The sequence below is a fragment of the Pezoporus occidentalis genome, unplaced genomic scaffold (genome assembly GCF_034315485.1).
Source record: "Pezoporus occidentalis ecotype Australia unplaced genomic scaffold, CSIRO_AGI_Poc_V1 ctg48, whole genome shotgun sequence".
NCBI classification, from domain to species: Eukaryota; Metazoa; Chordata; class Aves; order Psittaciformes; family Psittacidae; genus Pezoporus; species Pezoporus occidentalis.
In genome coordinates this window covers 6,995,862-7,016,847 of record NW_026915813.1, presented here as the reverse complement: position 1 = coordinate 7,016,847, position 20,986 = coordinate 6,995,862, and the positions used below count along the sequence as shown (strand labels likewise).

The window sequence follows — 20,986 nt, the reverse complement described above, 5'->3', positions numbered from 1 at the left end:
AGTAAATGACTCTTAGAAGACCTAAAGATTAGTATGACAAACACTATATTGTGTACATACTTGATGAGAACATACAAGTTCTTTTGCCTACAAAACTGCCAAGGAAGAATGAGTACTCCCAGCAGAAAAAGGCTTACTCAAGCATTAAAAAAAAGACGATGAAGAGATCAAAGCAGCAAGTGAAATCACTGCATCCAGACACCACCAAAATCCTGAAAAACTTCTAGATCAAGTATTTCCCATCACCCTTTTGAAAACAGATCCGTAAGCACACTACAGACACATTTATTATTACAGAAATCTGGAAGAAAATAAAAATAATTTTGACAGAAGGATCAGCAATGCGATCAGAAGCACTGACCTAAACTACTGCATTCGTATCATGTCACTGTGAAATGTACAAAGTGCACATGCACTTATCCCAGTCAGAAACAAAACTTTCATTGATTCAAGTATATCCAAGACTGGACTAGAAAGATGCATAACCACCTTAACAAGATTTCTGAAGGGCATGCCCCTGTGGCATGGACACACCTGCTATCAACACAAATTCAGAAACAATAGTGGGCAGGACAGATCTGATTTCTATATGCCCATGGGCTAAAACTGCTCAGAAGAAAGCACACCAGAACAATCGTTTCCAAGCACTGTAGTGTGACAATTTTTAAAGTTAGGTCAGAAGCAATAGTTTCCTGGAAGGACACAAGGCCAGGCTTAAGCTGAGTGGGTTTTGTTCTAGCTGCAATTTCTCATCAAGAGCAACTGCTCTACACAGAAAGCCCACAGCACTTTCGAATGGGCATTTCTGCTCCTTCTGTCCTACAGCTTTTCATTGTGCCTTCAACCTTCAGCATCTGTTAGATGAGAACACTGAACAGCAAGCAGCTGAAAAATGAAAAAATAAGAAGTCTCAGAACTGAACAGCTTTGTTTACAAGGATCTTCCTCAAACAGTCCAAAACCTTCACAAGTCCACTTTAAAAACCAGTAACTTTAAAATGGCATATTTCAAAACAGGACAAAGACGACAAGCCTGGTATATGACCTCTGCAATGCCAAACAGCAATTTCAGATTTCTTTATTCATGAAATACAGAATGGAGCATATGCATAAGACCTGGTCCTCTTCACAGACAGAAAGTACACTCACTGTTTTGAAGGAAGATCACGCATTTAGCGGCAATTATTAATTTAAAAAGATGAGTTTTGAGTAAGCGAAGACTGACAGCTAGTAGGGAAGAAAACATTTTAGATTACTAAATGCTGTTTCTAGCTGCTACTACTTAACACTCCATCATTCCTAGAGAAATACATAAATTAGCAAGCAACACGATCATGCTGAAGTCTATGCATGACAAAGCAAGCTACACCAGAATAAAAAAAAATATACTCTGTTGTAACTTTAAATTTTGTTGTCTAACTAGTCTTATGCTGATCTGAAAGCTTGTTAGTCATACTCTTAAATTTCAGCTCTACAGGAAGCTTCTGTACCCATTACTAGAACATGAAGTCTGAAAGAAAAGAATTCAGTTCTGAATTTTGTTGTTTTTAACATACAAGTTCATTTTATCTTAACAGTATTCAGGACTGAATAGGTTAATTACAAAAAACATCATTTGGCATTTCTTTTTCTCCTCATCTATAAAAAACTGTAAATGGAAAAACCTCTCAAGGAAATTCAGTTCATACCAAACATGTGCCAGACAAAAAAAGGGTCAGGTAAGTGCACTCTAGAACACAGTCTTAGCTGAGAATCAACACAGAACTCTGACGCACAACATCCTACTACAGCTGCTTGAGTAGGTACAGGGTACATCATCTGAACAGCTTGAAGTTAGGTTACAGTCTTGTCCCTTTACCAAAATAAAAGCCTATGTCAAGGATCCAGACTTGATTCACGTTCTTCAGTTTCATCAGGTAGTTCTTCAGCAGACGCACCACACACATTGTCCTGGTTATCTGCAGACTGATTTAGCTCATCAGGTTCCCCAGCTGCAGTCTGAGTTGTTTCTTCTTCCTCTTCTTCCTCAGCTTCTCCATCATCTTCCACATCCATCTCAAACACCCTCACATGACGGAGATTTGAACTTAGCTATGGAGACATTAAGAAGTTTCCATTAATAAATTTTTTTTTAAAAAAGCACCTATATCATCTTAAATGTCAGCCATGAAAATGTCCTTTCTTTGAAATGGAAGTATTGAGGAAATTAGCAACTTTTTAATTGCTCTGCAGGGTGAAAAGTAAAGCAAACAGATACATCAACTTCTGTTAGTCTTCCATGCTGTGTTACAAGAGAGGTATGACTGTATCCCAATACATTTATAACAGATCATAAGAGAATAACGTATTTATAAATATTTTAGTATTCATTTACTATTTTATTAATTATAAAATATTATTGGTTATTTATTATAAAGAAATGTTTTCTTTTTCTTTGCTAATTCTTACTAAATTAGCAGACACAGGTTATCACTCTCTCCAGTCATAACATCTTTTGTTTAACAGTTTACAAGCTGTTTCTCAGATACTGTACTTACCACACAGGAAACTTTCCTAATGCCATTTACAGAAACATACTGAGCTTTCATATTCTCAAGTACTCTCCACTGATTCTCCAAGATGACAGTACATGTGGGTATCTCACCACTTTGCTCATCCAGCCTGCACACAGGAAGAAGGAAACACAAAGTTAGTACCATTCCAGTACTAAGACAAATCTCAGTCCAGGGTTTTTTTTTATGTCTAAGTTTTATTATATCATATGCAACAAGCAGATTATCATTTGAAACCACTGTAATGCTGCTATGGATATTCTAAAGAGGGGGATCCAACTGCAAAGACACAATGTATTTCATCTGAAGTAAAAGACTACAGCAGGTGAGAAGGGAGCTGTAAAGCCTGATCTTCCCACAAGTAACAGCTACTGCAGGAGGATGAGGATGGCATCCTTCAAACGTTTCTTCTGCAAGAGAAGGGGTTTCTGAACAAAGTCCTGTAGGCAATGCCTTCACTTACATAAAAGTTTAGCCTCCATGACCTCTCAAAGATGTTTTACTCCAGTTTCTTCCCATTCACAGAGCCTGTGTGAAGGGCCTCCTGCCTACTACAGTGGCCAGGATTAGTCTGAACTTACTTTTAGTATTTTCTGTTAATTCTTCAATACACAACTTCTTTGTGGCATAAAAAGAAATATTTACAGTTCAGTATGTCTCTTTGTTTTGAAGTAAAAATGTCTTTTAAGCAATCCACCAGATATGCATAGCGAGAAAAAAGAAAAAGCAAGTGAGGCTCAACAACTAAAAGATCAGATTCACCACTTGAACAACACTGGTCTTTTTTTAGGTGTGTGCCAGTTCACTTCCCCCAGATGCTCTTCTCTCCCTAAGCCAACACAGGCATCAGTTTTTATCTTTCAGGGCTAAGACGACAATAGTTGTATGTGTGACTACCAGGGAAAGGATGAAGAAATATTTGCATATCCTTATTACAAGGCAGAAGTATATGAGCAAATAGGCTGAAAACACCCTAAATTCAAGTATTCTAACTAGCAAAGTTAGCATCCTCTAAAGAAAAGATTACCTCTGAATCTACAGGATGTCTTCATTTGGTTCTCCCATTTCACAAAAGCCATATGCACATGTAGTATTCAGTCTCAAAAAAGCAAAACCAATCCCAACCCCCAAAAACCACAAATCAAATTTTTAGGAAGCTTCCATCTCTGCATCCCACTCCCCTGGCACACAACTTTTGTCTTTAAAACATTTACACACACACAAGGCATGAGCAATTGTACACGATTAGAATAGTTGTTTAATCTGCTTTTCAGTTCTACATTTTCAAACTTGCTCAAAGTTTTTCAGTACCTTCTAGCAGAATCCCAGATTAATTCCCTATCTTGGTCCTCATCAGTGTATACTGAAGATAAAGGCAACTGAGCCAACACTCTCTCCTTTCCTTCTTGTTCCATGCTCTCCTTCAGAACTACAGTTACAGTTTCATCATCATAGAAGTGTGCATCTAAACAACTGTAGCATCTATAGGAAAATAATTTAGAAAGGAATAAAGTCAGAACTAAAATATTTTAAGTTACACAGCATTCATGTTAAAAATTATTCAGTAGCTAACAGCGCGCTTTACTGTAAATGGTAAAAAGGTCAGTCATGCAGCTAAGACACTGAAAGTCAGTTATAAACATGTCAGACTCCTATGTGATGCAGGAAAAATTATTCTGAAGGGAAAAAAAACCCAAATGAACAAAAAAAAAAACCAAACCAACACATAACCCCCTCCCCCCAAAACAGAAGAATTACTAGTAATCTTATTTTGTCTCTGTTCAGGTGAAGTGTAAGGAACAGTAAACACAAACACCAAAGAAAATTTAGAAACACATCTGAAGACACTGAGGGCAATCACATCTGACCTTTCTACATGAAAAGGATGAGCTTAGTCTGCCACACCTTTTAGGATGCTTTCATTTGGGCATATCAAGTGTCTCTCCATCTTACTTAAAGAATATCACAGATAGAAGCAAAATATGTTTCCAGCTAGCTCGCTTTCTTGTATGTGTGCTAAAAACTCTAGTTTTCAGATAGAAAACTAAAATATACTTGATCTTGTGATGAAATGCAATTTCACAAATGACTCTCAAAATCCTGCACCTTCATGCACCTGTGCCATCTCCTACAGCCCAAATCACCCAAGGATTACAAGGTGGTCCAGCAACTGAAGTAGTAATTGCAGGATAAAAACCAAACTATAATGTCTCAGAATTTAACTTAATGTGAAGGAACATAAGAAAACATGGTTCTGCAAGAGAAATCAATATACTGACCTGGAGTCTGAGCTCTCATGTATACTGTTGCTCAAGAAGTTTCCAAACTCTACTGCAAGAATTCCATTACTGACAGACCTAAAATAATAGTGTTCATTATCTCAGTTGATAATTTCTTTTCCATTCATAGAGAATCCAAAATCTCTAAAGGCAACTCTCATAAGAGATGGTGTAAGCCTAGCTAAGGTTAGCACAATACCAGTCTACAACCCAAAATGATGCAACTGGTGGATAAGAACCTTTCGATTTCCTCTGCCTTCACCAAAATACGATTAATGGAGTCAAACAGGAAACTTGAGTCTGGCTTGTGGGATACAGTTCTTCTCTGCTGAACTCGTTTCAATTGTCCTAGTCTCAGGTCTGTTGAGTTACTTGATATTCAAATCTACAGAAAACGAGTTTAGACTGTTTTAGGTATCAATGAGGGAGGAAACAGGATAGGAACTACACTACAAAGCTGTAATTTTGTCATCATTATCTCTCAACTGAAAACACAGAAGATAACTTCACCATGCATTTTCTTCAGCAGTAAATTTGCTTTTAAAATTCCCACCCCTACCACAGTTCATTATCTCCTCAAATTGAATGACATGGATTATAATAATCAGTATTTTATGGAGGAGGAATTTCTGCTGTTTTCTAAACCCAGATCATTTCAGTGATCCCACTTGGCAGAATGCATCTTAAAGAAGTGTATCAGTACAACTAAGCAGTGACAAACTGCATCTTGGACACGGAAGCTCTAGAAGGTCCACAGAACTACACCCCAAAGACGTATTTTATTTGCTGCACTACCTCCCATTTTCCCTAGAGTACTGAAAGGTGTTAGTCAAAGGTTGCAAGTGGTTAATAAAAAAAAACCCAACATTGACAGTAAGACAAAGCAACCCTGAAAGCACGATTCCCTGTAATTTTCCACAAGTTTGCATAAGTAAGTAATTCTGTGAGGAGCAAAACTAAGGGAGCCTGATTTCTTTTCCTAAGCCTAAAACCATCTTCGGTCTTATGATTAGATTTTGTGTCTAACACAATACAAACTCCTGCTGCGGATTCCTACTGTACTTCCTAATGTCTTCCTCATTTTCTCTAGTAACCACGAAAAATTGTATTCATGCTGCTTATTCCTTCTTTTTACAAATAAATTTGAGTTGCGATTGCCTGTGTACATAGGTACCAAACCTCACAAACCAATTTTTTTTGCCTGTGTACATAGGTACAAAACCTCACAAACCAATTTTGCCCTCTTACCTAGAAGTATCAGTATGTCTTCTCAAAATGTATATTTTAGAAATAGAATCTTCTAACATGGTGAAGAGAACATAATGTATATTGGATGTTTTGTCATTCCACCTGTAATGTGAGGGAAGGGAATGAAAATGCAGATTAAGTTTTAATAACTGGTAAATGATATAGGACAAGGAATAGCAGCATACTTACAGAAACGGTAATTTAAATAACTGAGGTGTGGAATCTTCACTGAAAAGAAAAAAACAAACTAGTTTATTAAAACTTGCTGTAATTTTGTGCAATTGAGCATTAGAAATAATGTAAATAAATACCTTTGAGAAGTTTTGTAAAGAGACATGCAGAATGCTTGATGCACTGACTTTCCAATTACATCCTAACAAAACCAATGAAAATAGGCCAAAAAATGCAGCCAGTTATTCATAATTGTACACAATTTTAAAGAAAAGGAAAAAAAACAAACCCAACCAACCAAAAACCAACCAACCAAAACCACCTGAGTACATCTGAAAAACTCCACCAATATTTATGCTGGAATAAACACCCCTATTGTAAACACTACTGTCTCTTGATACACTAGGCATTGATTAACATCTTTGCTGGTGACACAAACAGCAGGATTGAGTGTGCCCTCAGCAAGTTTGCCAACCACACTAAGCTGTGTGGTTCAGTTGATATGCTAGACAGAAGGGATGCCATCCAGAGGGACCTTGATACACTTGAGAGGTGGGCCAATGCAAACCTTATGAAGTTCAACAAGGCCAAGTGCAAGGTTTCTGCATAATGGTTGGGGCAATCCCAAACACAAGTCTGGGCAGAGAACAGATTAAGAGCAGCCCTGAGGAGAAGGACTTGGGGGTGCTGGTTGATGACAAGCTCAACACTGACCTCAACAACACCAACACCCGCTCACAGCCCAGAAAACCAATTGTATCCTGGCCTGCATCAAAAAAAGCGTGACCAGAAGGTCAAAGGAGGCAATCCTGCCCCTCTACTCTACTCTTGTGAGACCTCACTTGAAGTACTGTATGCAGTTCTGGTGTCCTCAACATAAGAAGGACGTGGACATGTCGGAGGGGGCTCTGAGCAACTTGACCTAGTGGAAAGTGCCCCCACCCATGACAGGGGGATTGAAACTAGATCTTTAAGGTCCCTTCCAACCCAACACATTCTATGACCCTATGATTCTTCATAATGTACAGATTAATGTATTGCCAACTAATACATTTATCTAGTACACAGCACATACACCAAGTTGATTAACATTCAAAATAGACCCCAACAATGTGGGAACGTAAGACATGAAACAAAAAATCCCCTATTATGGTCTCCCTGGCCAAAGGCTTGAGACATCCTGGCAGCAATGAAGCTGAGCGGCATACTACCACCTAAATCGCAGGCACTCAAAGGCGAAGATTAAAACTTTAGGCCTTACTAAGCACGACTACTACCTTCAGTTGACTGCTAACCCTAGAATAAAGTTCTAATTCATATAAATTGAACTTACCGCTGGCTTTAGTAAACACTGATCAATGATCCCTTCCATTTGCCTTTTGACAAAATGCAGTGATTTCTCAGGATAGTGGGGAAACAGAAGTGGACTTTCTGTAAACAGATAAAGCCCATGTGAAAAATGCCTGTATCTCTGTAAAAACTGTAATATACTATTATTAAAGTGACAAATTGGAATGACCCCAGTGGAGGGTCAAAGAAGATGGTCACAGGGCTAGAGCACATGCTTTATAAGAAGTTGAGGGAGCTGGGTTCATTCAGCCTAGAAAAGCAAGGGCTATCAAGGAGGAACCCACTGGTCTCTTCAGCTGCCGAAAGGAGGCATTACAAAAGACATCATCTTCAAACTTAGGGAGAGGAGAACATACAACAGCCATAAGCTCCAGCACAGGATATTCTGGTCAGATATAAGGAGAAGAGTTTTCACAATGACTGGTAAGTGCTCATGAAAGGGCAGCGTGCCCAGAGAGGTTAGAGTCTACCCCTGCAGATGCAAAGGACCTGACTGCATAAAGCCTTGAGCAACCCACTTTAGCTTCAAAATTAGCCCTTCTTTGGTTGGATTAGGTGACTGTCTAAATTATTCCCTGATTATAAATTCTAACTCAAGTAACCAACTGGATTAGAAAACAAATTTGCAAAAAGAAGGAACTGCATTTACTTGAGATCTAGAAACTGAGTTTTCATAAAGTATCTTGTTTAAGCAAAATTATTTCCATACTTTTCACAGTAGCCCTGATTTGGCTTTTATAGGACTGATTCATTCTTACAAAATGAATAATTTCGTAAGAAGACATTTAGCTTTGGAGATAATCTCACAATCTATTTTAGGTACATAACTTGGTTTTTTTCCAGTGTTTAGCTGGAAAAATGACATAAATTACATCAAAGAAAGGTAGAAGGTGTCAACAACAGAAGCATTACTTGTCCTATAATCATCTCAATACTTACCAAATTAATACCAAGAAAACCACTTAGAATTAAATAGGCAGAAAAAGGCAGCTCTAGCAAATTTTATTACAAGACAACTTATGCTGTATAAGTTTCACAGTCTATGGTTTCTAAAGTTAAACAAGAAATATTTTGCCATCAGCTTGTTAGTCTCTTACTTCTTTTTCACAACTATTAACAAAATAGCCTCAGACTCCAGTGAGAGAGAACACATAAGGACAATTCCCCCAGGTATGACCTAAGCATAATTATTACTTCCTTGAACTGGAATTAAGATCTCCTAAACCAGGTTTCTCCTGGGATACCTTCCAAGCAACATTTCTGAGACTGGTACATAAGAAGGTAGGAAACTCCTCATACCCAGAAAATGGCTAATTGACTGGGTAAGCCACTACATAAAAACTGTAAAATAACAAGGACCATTTATTTTATTCTGCTCAGATGAAGACCGATGACTAACACTATAGAAATAGAAATAACTCATAAGCATGAAAAACAGATTATTCTTCTACATTGGTAACATTCTACATGTATCTTTGTTAAACTTTTCACTAAAGCACAGGTTACCTTTAAGATGAGTAGTGTTTTTAAGAAAGTTAAACCACTGGTTTCCCTCTGTATTAGGTGGTGATACAAGGTCATCATCTTCATCTTTCAAGTACTAGAAAAGAAGCAGACATTTATTTGATTGCATTTTAAGAATAAGGGACATTAGAATTCAACTCTAACATCACCCCTCACAAGTCTGGTAAACATTTCATCTTAATTTAATATTAAGTCTTTACTTAGTCTTAAGTGTAGTCTTTAAACTACTTAAACTCCACCCCTTTTAGAAACAGTGAGAAAAATCAACTATTGTCTGAGATCACAGAGTGATAGTTCCATAGGAAACTGATTTTTTAACCAAGTGCTTTGAAATACAGCGATTAATGGCATAAAGACAAATAAACACATTTCAGTTTTATGTTACTATTGCTGGCTGTGAAGAAGCTTCACTTTCCCTAAAAATACAGCATGTGTAAGGTAAAAATATAGGATATGGTTTTAAACACTACTTTTCCTAATAATAGGTGAAAACAATTAAAATATTCTCCATTACCATTACTGGAATATGCAACACAGAGCAAAAGGGACAAAGATGAAAAGTGGACACAGCTTTAAATCTTCTTAATCTAAGGATTTTCTCATTTATTCTTTTGCCATTTATTCCCTAGTTCTTTACCTGGCCAACTCTCTCCACATTGAAATATTTTCCCTTACGATTGTAAAGTTCTGGTGCCTGAAAAAATAATACAAACAAACCCATTATTTAAACTCAAAGTTACTGAGAAGTAATGTACAAAAAGGTGATTGTGTAATTTTATCACAAGATTTTTCAGCTGGAAAAAAAAATACAGTCAGATGCTGTACCTGGCAAACCAGTAACTTACCTCATTAAAGTGTTCAGTAAGAAAATCAGCAACAAACGTGATATCTTTCTGAGTCATCTAAAAGGAAAAAAAAAAAACAAACAGTGAGAAAAGCAAAGGATAAGAAATACACAAGAACACACAAGGTTCCCCTGCCTGTCCTCAAAGAACACATGCTTCAGGCTCCAACCTGCTTGGGAGCCCTCTGCTGAACTCACTCTAGTTTATTCATGTCTGTCTTACATAGGAGGGCCTCAAGCCAGAGAAAGTATTCCAGATGCAATCTGATGAGTGCTAAGTAAGGAGGGTCCTGTCCATGCTCCTGTTAGTACAGCCCTGTTTACTTGGCCACCTTTGCTGCCAGGGCACACTGCTGGCTCATGCCCTAGGTCCATCCCAGCAGAGCTGCTCCTCAGCCAATTGGGGCTCTGCTGTGCAATTGCAGGTGGTCACTCTTACCCAGGACAAAACCTTGCATTTGTCCTTGCTTGTCCCCACCTGTGCATTCCTCCAGCCTATTTATCTGTTTTCCCTCTGGAAGGCACCTCTGCCTTCGAGTGTATTAACTAGTTCACCTACTGTGATGGTGTCTGCAAACCTGATGCACGTGTATTCCACCTCCCCTAAAAGGGCACTGGTAAAGATGTTAAAATTGTATTCCGATTATGTTAGTCATTCAGAGCATATAAAGAGCTGCTGTACAGAGGTCTCAAATTCATGCAGCGTACTAAAAAAAAGAGTAGTATTTGCAATGAAAACAGAAAAAGTAATTCATGTGAGACAGCATATTAGTGTGAATCTACAGGCATCAACTTTCTCAAAGAAATGACAGACACTATCCTTTAAGTTTAGGAACAAAAATAAACCTTCAGCCTTGCACTCAAGGCAAGCAGAATACAGAATATGCCACCATTTATTAGAAAAAATTACTACTACCTTGTTCAGCTCTGGAAGCACATGATCTTCTGACATCCTCAACATGGCTGAGGGAAAAATTATATTTTTACTGCATTAATATTAATATGTTTTCTTAATATTCTTAATTTTCCATGGCTATGTAATAAACCACTGTTAATAAAACAGGAAAGATTAATACGTCAGAAGCAAAAGTCTGGAAGGAAGAATTTGTAAAACTGAGACTGAAATTAAGCCTCACTTGCTCCACTAGCTTACAATACAAGTCTTGGCAAATATTTATCTTTAATGTTTTCCAACTGCACTGTAGCCTGTACAAGACTGAAAATATTAGAAAAGGGGTTCATAAGAATGTATTCATGTACATAGAGTAGTAAAACAGACATAAAACACATGAACAGTGTCACACCCAGAATAATGTGCTTTAAAATTTTAAATAAGTGAGGCTTAGATAAACAGTTCTCTGTTTAGTTTCAACACAAACAAACACAGTGAACATTTAAATAATGAAAGTTCTAACATTATGACAGAGAACTCTGATAGTTCTACTTTCTGCAATTTTAAAAATTAATTATTTCATTCTTGCTATTAAGTGCTAATATGGCATTCCTGGTGCTTTTACAGTATCTGCTAAGACTGCTTAAGTTTTTTGTAAAGTAGCTCTAAAAAGATCAATTAAACATTATAAACCTATTCATAACCACTTAACAAGAATAGGCTGGCTAATATATAGCAATTTCTGCTGACATCTTACCTACAGCTACTCAGCTACAACTGGAAGTGACTATTAAGTGTATCCCGACATTCAGAGACTGTTTACATGTATGCATAACCATACGGTTAACTAGGTCTCCCCAGGAGAAAACAGCACAAGTGACAGAGTCAGGAGAGTTAGACTATACTTCAAATATGGTGTAATCTATATATTAGTTTAATTTCTCCAAGTCAAGACCAGCAAATTGCTCACGAAGCAGACAACAGTCTGGAGCATCATTACAGCATAAGTATATATTTAATACCCACTGTTCACACAGTAAGTTTAATTGAGAATTATCAAATTCCAATAATAATAATAATAATGATAAAGGAAATAACAAGGGAAGAGAATACAACACCTTAGCACCAGCTGACCAATAACTCGCCCCACCAGCCCGACCAAGCACCAACTGATACCTCATCCCACCCTGCCCAGTCCTAGCCCTTCTGATAACTCACCCCCCCAGCCCATGGTCTACCAACTGAGCTAGCCAGGCCACCCGGGATTCCCAGGCAGTCTCCAGCCCCGCTCAACCCTTCAAGCCCTTATTTCCTTTATCATTATTAATACTGGCGGCAGCAGTAGTGATTTGTGTTATACCTTAGTTACTAAACTGTTCTTATCTCAACCTGTGGGAGTTGCATTTTCGATTCTCCTCTCTGACCCTTCAGGAGTAGGGGGAGGGCAAGAAGGGGGGAGTGAGTGAATGAACTGGCTGGCTGGGTTTAAACCATGACATACGTATTATGCAATATTATAATTATTTGACTGTAACCTTTTAGACATTCAGAAATTTTGTATGATAGAAATAAACAGATGATCATATCTAAGGCTGGTTTAATTACTTGCCAACATTGCAATGCTTACAGTACAAAACAGATACTGGATGCTTACTGTGTCATCAAGCTTACCAACATACAGCCATCGAAAAAATGCTTTGAAGTTTTTCATACTACTGTCGATAACCCTGAATAAGAAGCGAGAAAAGAAATTACCAAATGTCATAAGCTGCTCCAGGCTTAAGCCCCATCTTTACTACAGAAAAGTCTGCAAGCACTAGCAGGGTTTTTAAGTGCCCAGTGCAACCTTCCAAGTTAAGACTGCTCTTGGGGTGTGAATCATTGAGTTGCAGTGAGACAAGATATAAGCTCACCACCAACAGAGAAGCCTTGGTCTCCCAACCTCCTGTATTCCCAGCCACATGCTTTTCCTTAGATACAAGACTCAATAAGCATATTTTATAAACTCTCCAGACATTATACTTACTGTAGCAGCTCATTTGCTTTCAGGATGAAAGAACCAACAGCAGTGATAGCCTCTGCAAGAAGAGCTAACCATTATTATTAAGCTTTCAAAAGTGAAATCAGGGTTGGTTAAGTAGCACACACATTACTGTACCTTCAATTCCAGATGCATCCAATCCCAGAGACTCATATTTTTGTTTCCATAAAGCCATTCCTTTCAATTCACTCAAGTGGTATAACAGTGCCTCAGAGCCACTAGGAATGCAGAAGAAAGAATAATCATCTTTTAGCACCCTTTGGAAATTCACTGCTTCACTACATGCTATGTTTTCATCATTTATTGTGCAAAGAGGAGAGCTTTGCAGAGAGTGGTGGTTGGGCACGTAAAATTACCACTTCACAGAAAAGCAAATACTGTCCTAATGATTTTAGCTACCACACAAAGTTGGTGTGAATATTTTGCACATGTCCTGTAAGCACACCAGGCAGTGACATACAGGAGACATGGCATGAAGATTGTTCAAAATACTTCAATAGTTCTCCATTACCCAAAACAGCACATTTTGTCACAATCATGGTCTCTGCACCAGCACACCTACTTACAAAGAACCACCAATATGCATACTGTTTTTCAGCAAGGCAGATAATATGCCATTTTATCTATAATTCATTGGATAATCTGTGACTTACCTCTGCAAATGACTTATAACCAGCTTTTGTATACTGGAATAGGAAGACTCTATGGACTGACCAAGTTTTTTTAAGCCCTGTTACAAAAAGAAACACAAACACATAGTAACGTTATGTTAACTTAACAGAATAGTGATTAAAATATATTGAACTAATTATCTGAATATGTTAAATATTAACATACCTTTACTGTCAGTTGGTTCATTAGTAACGCCTGAAGCTCCAGACTGTACGGGATGGGAGACAGAACCAAATATGCATTCCTTTTGTATTTCAATATCAAATGCAAATGCATACTCAGATAAAACAACAGTAACTACCTTGCTTTGCCCCATAACAACAGCTGCATAAATTCATCCTGAACAGAAGTGGTTGTATTCTTTTCCTGTCAGTCAAAATGATTGAAATAGATTGGTGAAGAGATTAAATCCAGGCTACCAAATAATCTCACAAACACTTGAATTAAAGTATATTGGAATACCCAGCCCACATCCCTGAATGCCGAAATCAGACTACTGATCTCTGGAGATTTTCTAGTACTTTAAGTTATTTTCAATTGTATTACCCAGTAAAAATTCTAAGAGGTTTGCCACCACCAATAATCTGCTCTTAAGAAAATAAAGAAATTATTTGATTCTATTATTTGATAGCCACAGTACCTGGACAAACTTTGTTAGTCGTGAGTCCATCTGCATCAGTATTTCTTCCCATGCTTCACACATGCATGTCAACGACAACTTTATATACTGTAATACAGGCATCAGTGTTATTCCCTTTTTCCTCCCTTAATACACATGCAAGAACTGGATGTTATTATACCAGGTGAAGCTACACTATAACATTTATTACCAAATTCCAAGTTAGAAGCCTACATTTACTTAAAACCAACTTAAGCTTCCTACTAGAAAACATCTATTTTACTTGCATTAAGAATATTGAGGCTGGTAGGAACTGTGATATTAAGAGGATACTGTAACACAACTGTACCTGTAATAGAGTTGAAATATGAGTAAATTTCCGGGCCATTCGAGTTACCTCAGGTAAGTAACTTGATAACAGACTAGTGTCCAGCTATAACAAATGAGATAAACAACAGTTTACAGATGATTATTTGTCTTTCAAGAAATTTTAGATCACAGAAATTAAAAGACAGATAGGGAGAAGCAGCAGAAAACCTGATATTTCTCATTTCCTAAAGTTTAAGAGAGAAATAAATTTAATTCAAAGCGACAATCTATAAAAAACTCTTGATAAGGTTCATCATTTTGGAGTTGTAAGAGTTATAGTTTCAAGGATGACTGTTCTGGGTAGACTAGATAATCAACAGAACTACTGATATGCCTTTGTACGCAGAATGAAGAAAATCTGAGTAACTGTAATTGAAAAAATGAATGTCTAATTTAAACTAATATTGTAAAAGAATGCCTCAGATCAGCAGCATCAGGCTCACTGGTGAAGCTGCAGGTTTACATGATAAATCCAAAAGCTAAATTGTGAATTTCAGAAAGGCTGGAAATAGTAGTTAGGTTTTTTTTTTTCCCCACAAATAATGAGAAAGCAATAAAGATACCAGAAAGTAATTAGAAAAGCAGTTTCACTTATAAAGAACATTTTAAAGTTACTTTACTTGCCTGAAAATATGTTATCTCAGCTTCGCTGTCTGAAGAGTCTCGTATCTCTGTAATAACTGACAGTGATTTCAAATCACTAGACAAACATAGTCCACGACAAGAACCTGCCACCTAAAGGATTCCAGTTTAAAAGTTAATGAAATATTGCATTTCCTCTAAGATGTATGTACTGCTCTCACACATACAAAGACAACTGTGGTCAACAACATGCAAAAACAAAGCAGAATTTTCAGCTACTGCTCAGGAGCAAAAACACTCATTACTGTGGCCTAACGCTGAACTTCGTTTCATTTGAAACAAGATGTCAAAACCACCAGGGATCTTTCCAACAATAGCCACACAACCCAATCAAGAGAAACAACTATTCTTTCCTTTAAAACTCAGCAACCTGCTTTCACTTATATGTAAGCATACACATGAATTTTTTTCATTCAGTTCAGCTATAGTCTGGTGTATTATGAAACACAGATACAGAAAGGAATGTAATATACCCCAGTTACTGTAGCAATCTTGAACATTCCATAAGCATAAATCTCAATAAATCCACAGCTGCCACCAAGGACCAGAGCATTAAGCCTATAAAAATAGAAGAATGTGTTGATGAGCACAGTGAAACAAATTACAATGCATACAAACATAATTCTTTACACTTAAATTCCATCCCTTTACTAAAGATCCTCTAAAGAATCTCTGAACAGAAAGAAACACTGTGCTAATGTCAAGAAGTTTAAAAACAAAACAAGTTTCAGTGCCATTGATAAGACCTCCTCTAACATTTACAGAATGAGTAACTACTAAATTAACTGATAAAATAGGGAGGAAAAAAAAAACAAAAAAACAAAAAAACCATACAGGCAGACAAGTCCTTCTTCACTAATGTTACATCTTCCAAAAGAAAAAAAGTAGCAGTTTCTAGCAGCAGCTCACCTATCAATACAGTCTTAAGGAATAACTGGCGATAGACAGATGCCATTATTTTTTTATTTTTATTTTAATAAGGAGGATGCTTCTCAGTGGTGAGACTGTAAAGAACAGTGAAAAAAGCAAATGGAAAAACAAGTTACTCCTCAAAAATGCACCGCAAACATGCCACAAAACCAGTCTCAGCCTGCTAAGCTACACTTTCTCCAGCTTCTCCTGTTTCCCAGTAAGAGACATTTACCTTAAAGTAACCCTAAAAGAGCTGATTTCAGAGCTAATTTTAACTTTGTCACACTCGTGCAAACTCACAGGAATTTGCCATCTGTAACAAGATTTTACTAATGTCTCCAAGACCAGCTTAAGTAACACAACATAGCCTTCAAATGCAGCCCAAGAAACTTCTCCGAAGGAAAAGAATATATGGCACCAACAGCAGCTGCTGATAAAGTGCCTTATAATCCCTCTAAATTGAAGAGGGAAAGTATAAACTGATAGAGGCTTTAATATATTTTTGAACTATACCTTTGTACATGAAAAAAAGAAGACATTACATAACCTTTCTCCAGGACCCTTAAATACAGATTATGAATAACATAAAAGTAACCCCACTAGTATGCATTATTTTATAGCTTTAAATAAAAAACCCCAACAACAAAACAACCCCACAACCCACATACAGAATTTACCTTGCATCACCCAGAAGCTTCATAATCTCATCTGACTTTTCTTCACTGAAAATACAAAATGTATGATTAGGGTTTATGCAGCTTGTCTCAACACCAGAAAACAAAATAAAAAATAGGGAGATAAAATGCCAATTTCTTACCTGAAAATTTTTGCAGTAGTACTGTAACTGAAAATAAAATAAATATTTTCAGTAACAGTGAGCAAACCTCTAATCCAAAGCATTCATACTCATTAGAGACGAATAACCAAAACAAAGACAAGGAACAACAAATTGTATTTTCCCAGACTTATTAGTATAATGCTTACTTTTTTGGTAGTGCTGGCAATTTAGGCAAAAGGAGATTTGACTCATCCTCAGCATTGTAAAAGGAAGTGAGAACACTGAAAAAGAAGTAAGACTGTCTTTATCACCCAAGCTGTAAAATGGGGGGAAAGAGAATTTCTAACTTCAGCATTACAGTATATAGTCATTAGGTCGTATATATTAGTTACAAATATCAGAGGACGATTCCTTATGGAACCTTTAGTAATTTATCAAATGATCAAACTAATAAAAGAAGTCTGAAAATCTCCTTTTTATTTCCACCAAAGAAGAATATAAAGTTTGTATCTGCTGACTCAGTAGCTTGCCATCAAATCCTTCTCTCCTGTAATACAGTTACTGACCAAGGCTTTCTGTTTAAACCCTGTACAACCCTGCAGTATAACCCACCTATACTTCAGAAAAGCTATAGGCATATTACAGTGAGAGGAAGACTACACTGCAATACTAAATACCATACCTCAGACATGCCAGAAGGATGAGATTCTGCATAAGGAGGTAAGTCTATTCCCATCAGGAGCAGAATGACTTAAGATGCAGTTATTTCCCTGACATTTTAAGACTGGTGTTTTCTGGAAGATGGTGGGATCTAACATTACCTCCCTTTTTAAAATCAATGTTTTACTTAATTATTGTCTAGTACTGCAACAAGGTGCTTATCAGAGGTTTTTGTAAGCCCACAGAAACAGGGACCATGAATGCCACAGAGCTCATGGTCACTAATGGCAGTCTGACTTCCTGAAGCAAGTAAACCCACAACAGAATTGCCAGTGGGGTTGAATGCAACACCAAAGGCACACTGTGAAAGATACAGCACCAAACTAAAGATCTTGAAAACACAAGTGAAGAAAGATTTCAGTATAATACTTATTCTAACGAAACAGATTAACATTATTATTATTAATTATCTTAATAAATTAATTGGTACTGAAGCAAAATGGATGCACAAGCTAACACTAGAATGATCATACTGCAATTTTTGTGTATAACTTAATGAACCGTAAGACTAAGACATCAACACTAAAAATAAGTGTATGAAAATTTCTAGTCTAACAAAAAGGAAAATTTTTAGCCAAATGGTAAAAAAAAGCCAGAGCTATGTAACATAATATTATTTTATATGACTGTTTGTAACGTTCCAAGCACAAACTATTAGCAAGGTGGCACTACATAGCCCATAATCTACTTCCAGGGTTTTTCAGACTCACCTGCTTTCCTCAGTTACTTCCATCCAATGCATGTATGTAATAGATGAGTCCACAGAGAAAGAGTGCAAGCTTTCAGGTTTTTCTACATCACACAGAATAATCCGCTTGGTATCAGTAAGGCCAAAAGCCAGAACTAGAGAAAGACAAGTAAAATGTATAAATAACCAATGTGCAAAATTTAGTGCTTCATACTGAGCTAGAAAATGAAGCGTCTTCAAAGCCAATTTATGGGCAGAATTTTCTTTGTCTATGTACAGTCCTTCCAAATTCTCATTTGAAACCTACTTACTAGAATGGAAGTTTGAACTCGTATCATATTTTAGGTGATAAATTTAAGTCAAAGGCCTGATTTCACAATTATCTATCTACACGTTGAACAGGCTGAGGAAGTTGGGGCTGTTCAGCCTGGAGAAGAGAAGGCTGCGTGGAGACCTCATAGCAGCCTTCCAGTATCTGAAAGGGGGCATATAGGGATGCTCATTAGGGACTCTTCATTAAAGACTGTAGTGATAGGACAAGGGGCAATGGGTTAAAACTTAAACAGGGGAAGTTTAGATTGGATATAAGGAGGAAATTCTTTCCTGTTAGGGTGGTGAGGCACTGGAATAGGTTGCCCAGAGAGGCTGTGAATGAATGCTCCATCCCTGGCAGTGTTCAAGGCCAGGTTGGACGAGGCCTTGGGCGATATGATTTAGCGTAAGGTGTCCCTGCCCATGGCAGGGGGGTTGGAACTAGATGATCTTAAGGTCCTTTCCAACCCTAATTATTCTATGACTCTATGAACCTGCTTCTAAGACTTCTAACAGCTGTTCTGACACAGCAGAAGCTTCAGGTTTTTGCAGATTTGCATAATTACATATAAAGACTGTCCACCAAGAAGGTTTGGGTTTTATTACAACAGAATAAAATTTTAAGACTTGCTAAGCAACTTGTGCATCACCTTCTTCTTAACTTTATTCATCTGTAAAGCATATGGCAGGCATAGGTTTCTGCGCTTGCTTCCTTGTAATCACAGACAACTAGCTTAAAAACAAGTTTCTTAAACTCCACATATTCCATCATAAAATAATATGAGTAGTTTTCACCCGCATCACAGAAGATTGTTCCCAATCTCCCATCAATAATGTGTCAAAAAGAAAAACAAACCAAGATTTCCCCCTAATAATTTTAGCATTATTTCTGTTGATAAGGAAAAGGGCTTTTATTTTTTTCCTTCTTCTGGTTTATTTTTAGAGCAATTGTAGCCTCTGCAGTTCAGCCCATGTTAAATAAGCTAAGCTCTCCAGTCAATCCTGACCAGCCTCTTGCTCTCACAATGAATTTTGTACTACATACAAAAATATTCTGCTTAGTTAGGACCCCGAAGTCTTCCTGCTCCTTGAAACCACATAAATCCACCTTGCAAATCTGTTTTGCAATTGATTTCAACAGTGTAAACCTGTTACTTTGAATAAACCTACATAAAATTAAGCCATCATTCTCTTCAAACACAAGTTTACTGAAAAATTTCCTTCACAGACAGGAGGCATCATCACCACAACTTTCACTGATTTCCAACGGGATTTTTATTGCCTCATATCACCTCATATACTTGACATTACTTTTGCCATCTGGTCTCCAAGCAAGAGTAGTCACTTCTTTTCCAGTATTTTCATTTGGAGGCAAACTCCACACTCGTTGAAAGTTTGCAAGCCGATGGAGTAAAACCTACAAAGCAAACACATTCAAGACAAGACTAGTCCACATTCTCCCACTAATACCAGCCTGTAAATCAGTTCAAGATGCACTTCTTTTACCACTTCTTACGCCTGTGGCTTAAATATTGTGTGCTCCTCTAGGAGATTCACTCCTATGTGGTTTTGGAGGGCAGTATACTGTTTACAGCAACAGAGAGAAACAAGCTGTACCTGTACCCAACAGGGGTTTATCCACACCTCCCTAGCCGAGGACAACTGAAAGCACACTCTTGTCTTCATGCATGAACAGCAGTTCCAGGGGGAATAAAAGAAATATAACTGAAAATAGATTTAATCTAAAAAGGAAATTTCGTGTGCTTTAAAACCCCAGTGCTGCAGACAATGAAAGCATCAGTGAATTTGTTTGGAAACAAGGAAGTAAAAACGGAAGGTGAAGTATCGAGAAGCTTGATAAAAAATCTACTATTCCCAGCACCTAGCTTATCTCCCAGCACTATGCCACAGCAGAAGCAGCTCTTTCCTCCTCATCCCCCTCAGAGCCTCCCCTCAGCTCGGTCGCCATGCACTCACCTCGCCCGCCCTATTGGCCAGGGCGATGAGGTCCCTTTTGGGGGACCAGGCCATGAAGACCACCTCCTGCGGCAGCTGTTTCTCCCCGACCTGCCGGAAGGCGGGCATTGCGGCGGGGCGCTCCGGCCGTGCTCCAAGCGGCTACCGAGCCCCTTCCCCTCCAATGGGCGCCGCTGACCCCCGCAAACCCGCCGGTCTCCCGCCCTCCGCTCCCGGCTTCCGGAGGCGGTGCTTCCCGCCCCGGCGCGGATTGGGCCTGGTTACCCTCAGCAGCGTACTGCGGTGCTTCCCGCCTCGCCCTCACGGCCGTGGCACCCGCCTGCCGTGGGCCCCTCGCTCCCCGCATCGGAGCGGCGGTGCGGTCCCAGGCGGGCCAGGGCCCAGCTAGGTGTGGCTG

The 20,986-nt window shown here is 38.1% G+C and overlaps 1 protein-coding gene across 2 annotated transcripts; it reads right to left on the bottom strand.

The window, feature by feature from the left end:
* Positions 1-269: 269 nt before the first annotated feature.
* ANAPC4 (anaphase promoting complex subunit 4) lies at positions 270-20,740 on the bottom strand. Of its 2 annotated transcripts, none has more exons than XM_062636520.1 (28): positions 20,590-20,740; positions 19,924-20,029; positions 18,323-18,455; positions 17,099-17,173; positions 16,932-16,958; positions 16,792-16,836; positions 15,676-15,760; positions 15,185-15,295; positions 14,541-14,624; positions 14,213-14,299; positions 13,874-13,938; positions 13,738-13,780; positions 13,554-13,630; positions 13,018-13,118; positions 12,886-12,937; positions 12,531-12,586; positions 10,881-10,930; positions 9,969-10,025; positions 9,761-9,817; positions 9,106-9,199; positions 7,583-7,680; positions 6,390-6,451; positions 6,268-6,306; positions 6,079-6,180; positions 4,831-4,908; positions 3,863-4,033; positions 2,537-2,660; positions 270-2,090 (listed from the first exon to the last, which is right to left on the bottom strand). In XM_062636520.1, the coding sequence occupies exons 1-28, from the start codon at positions 20,695-20,697 to the stop codon at positions 1,875-1,877; spliced, it is 2,403 nt and encodes an 800-aa protein (XP_062492504.1). In that variant the 5' UTR covers positions 20,698-20,740; the 3' UTR covers positions 270-1,874. The 2 variants fall into 2 exon arrangements, with proteins under 2 accessions (XP_062492504.1, XP_062492505.1); XM_062636521.1 differs by having other exon boundaries at positions 10,884-10,930.
* Between the last annotated feature and the right edge of the window lie 246 nt (positions 20,741-20,986).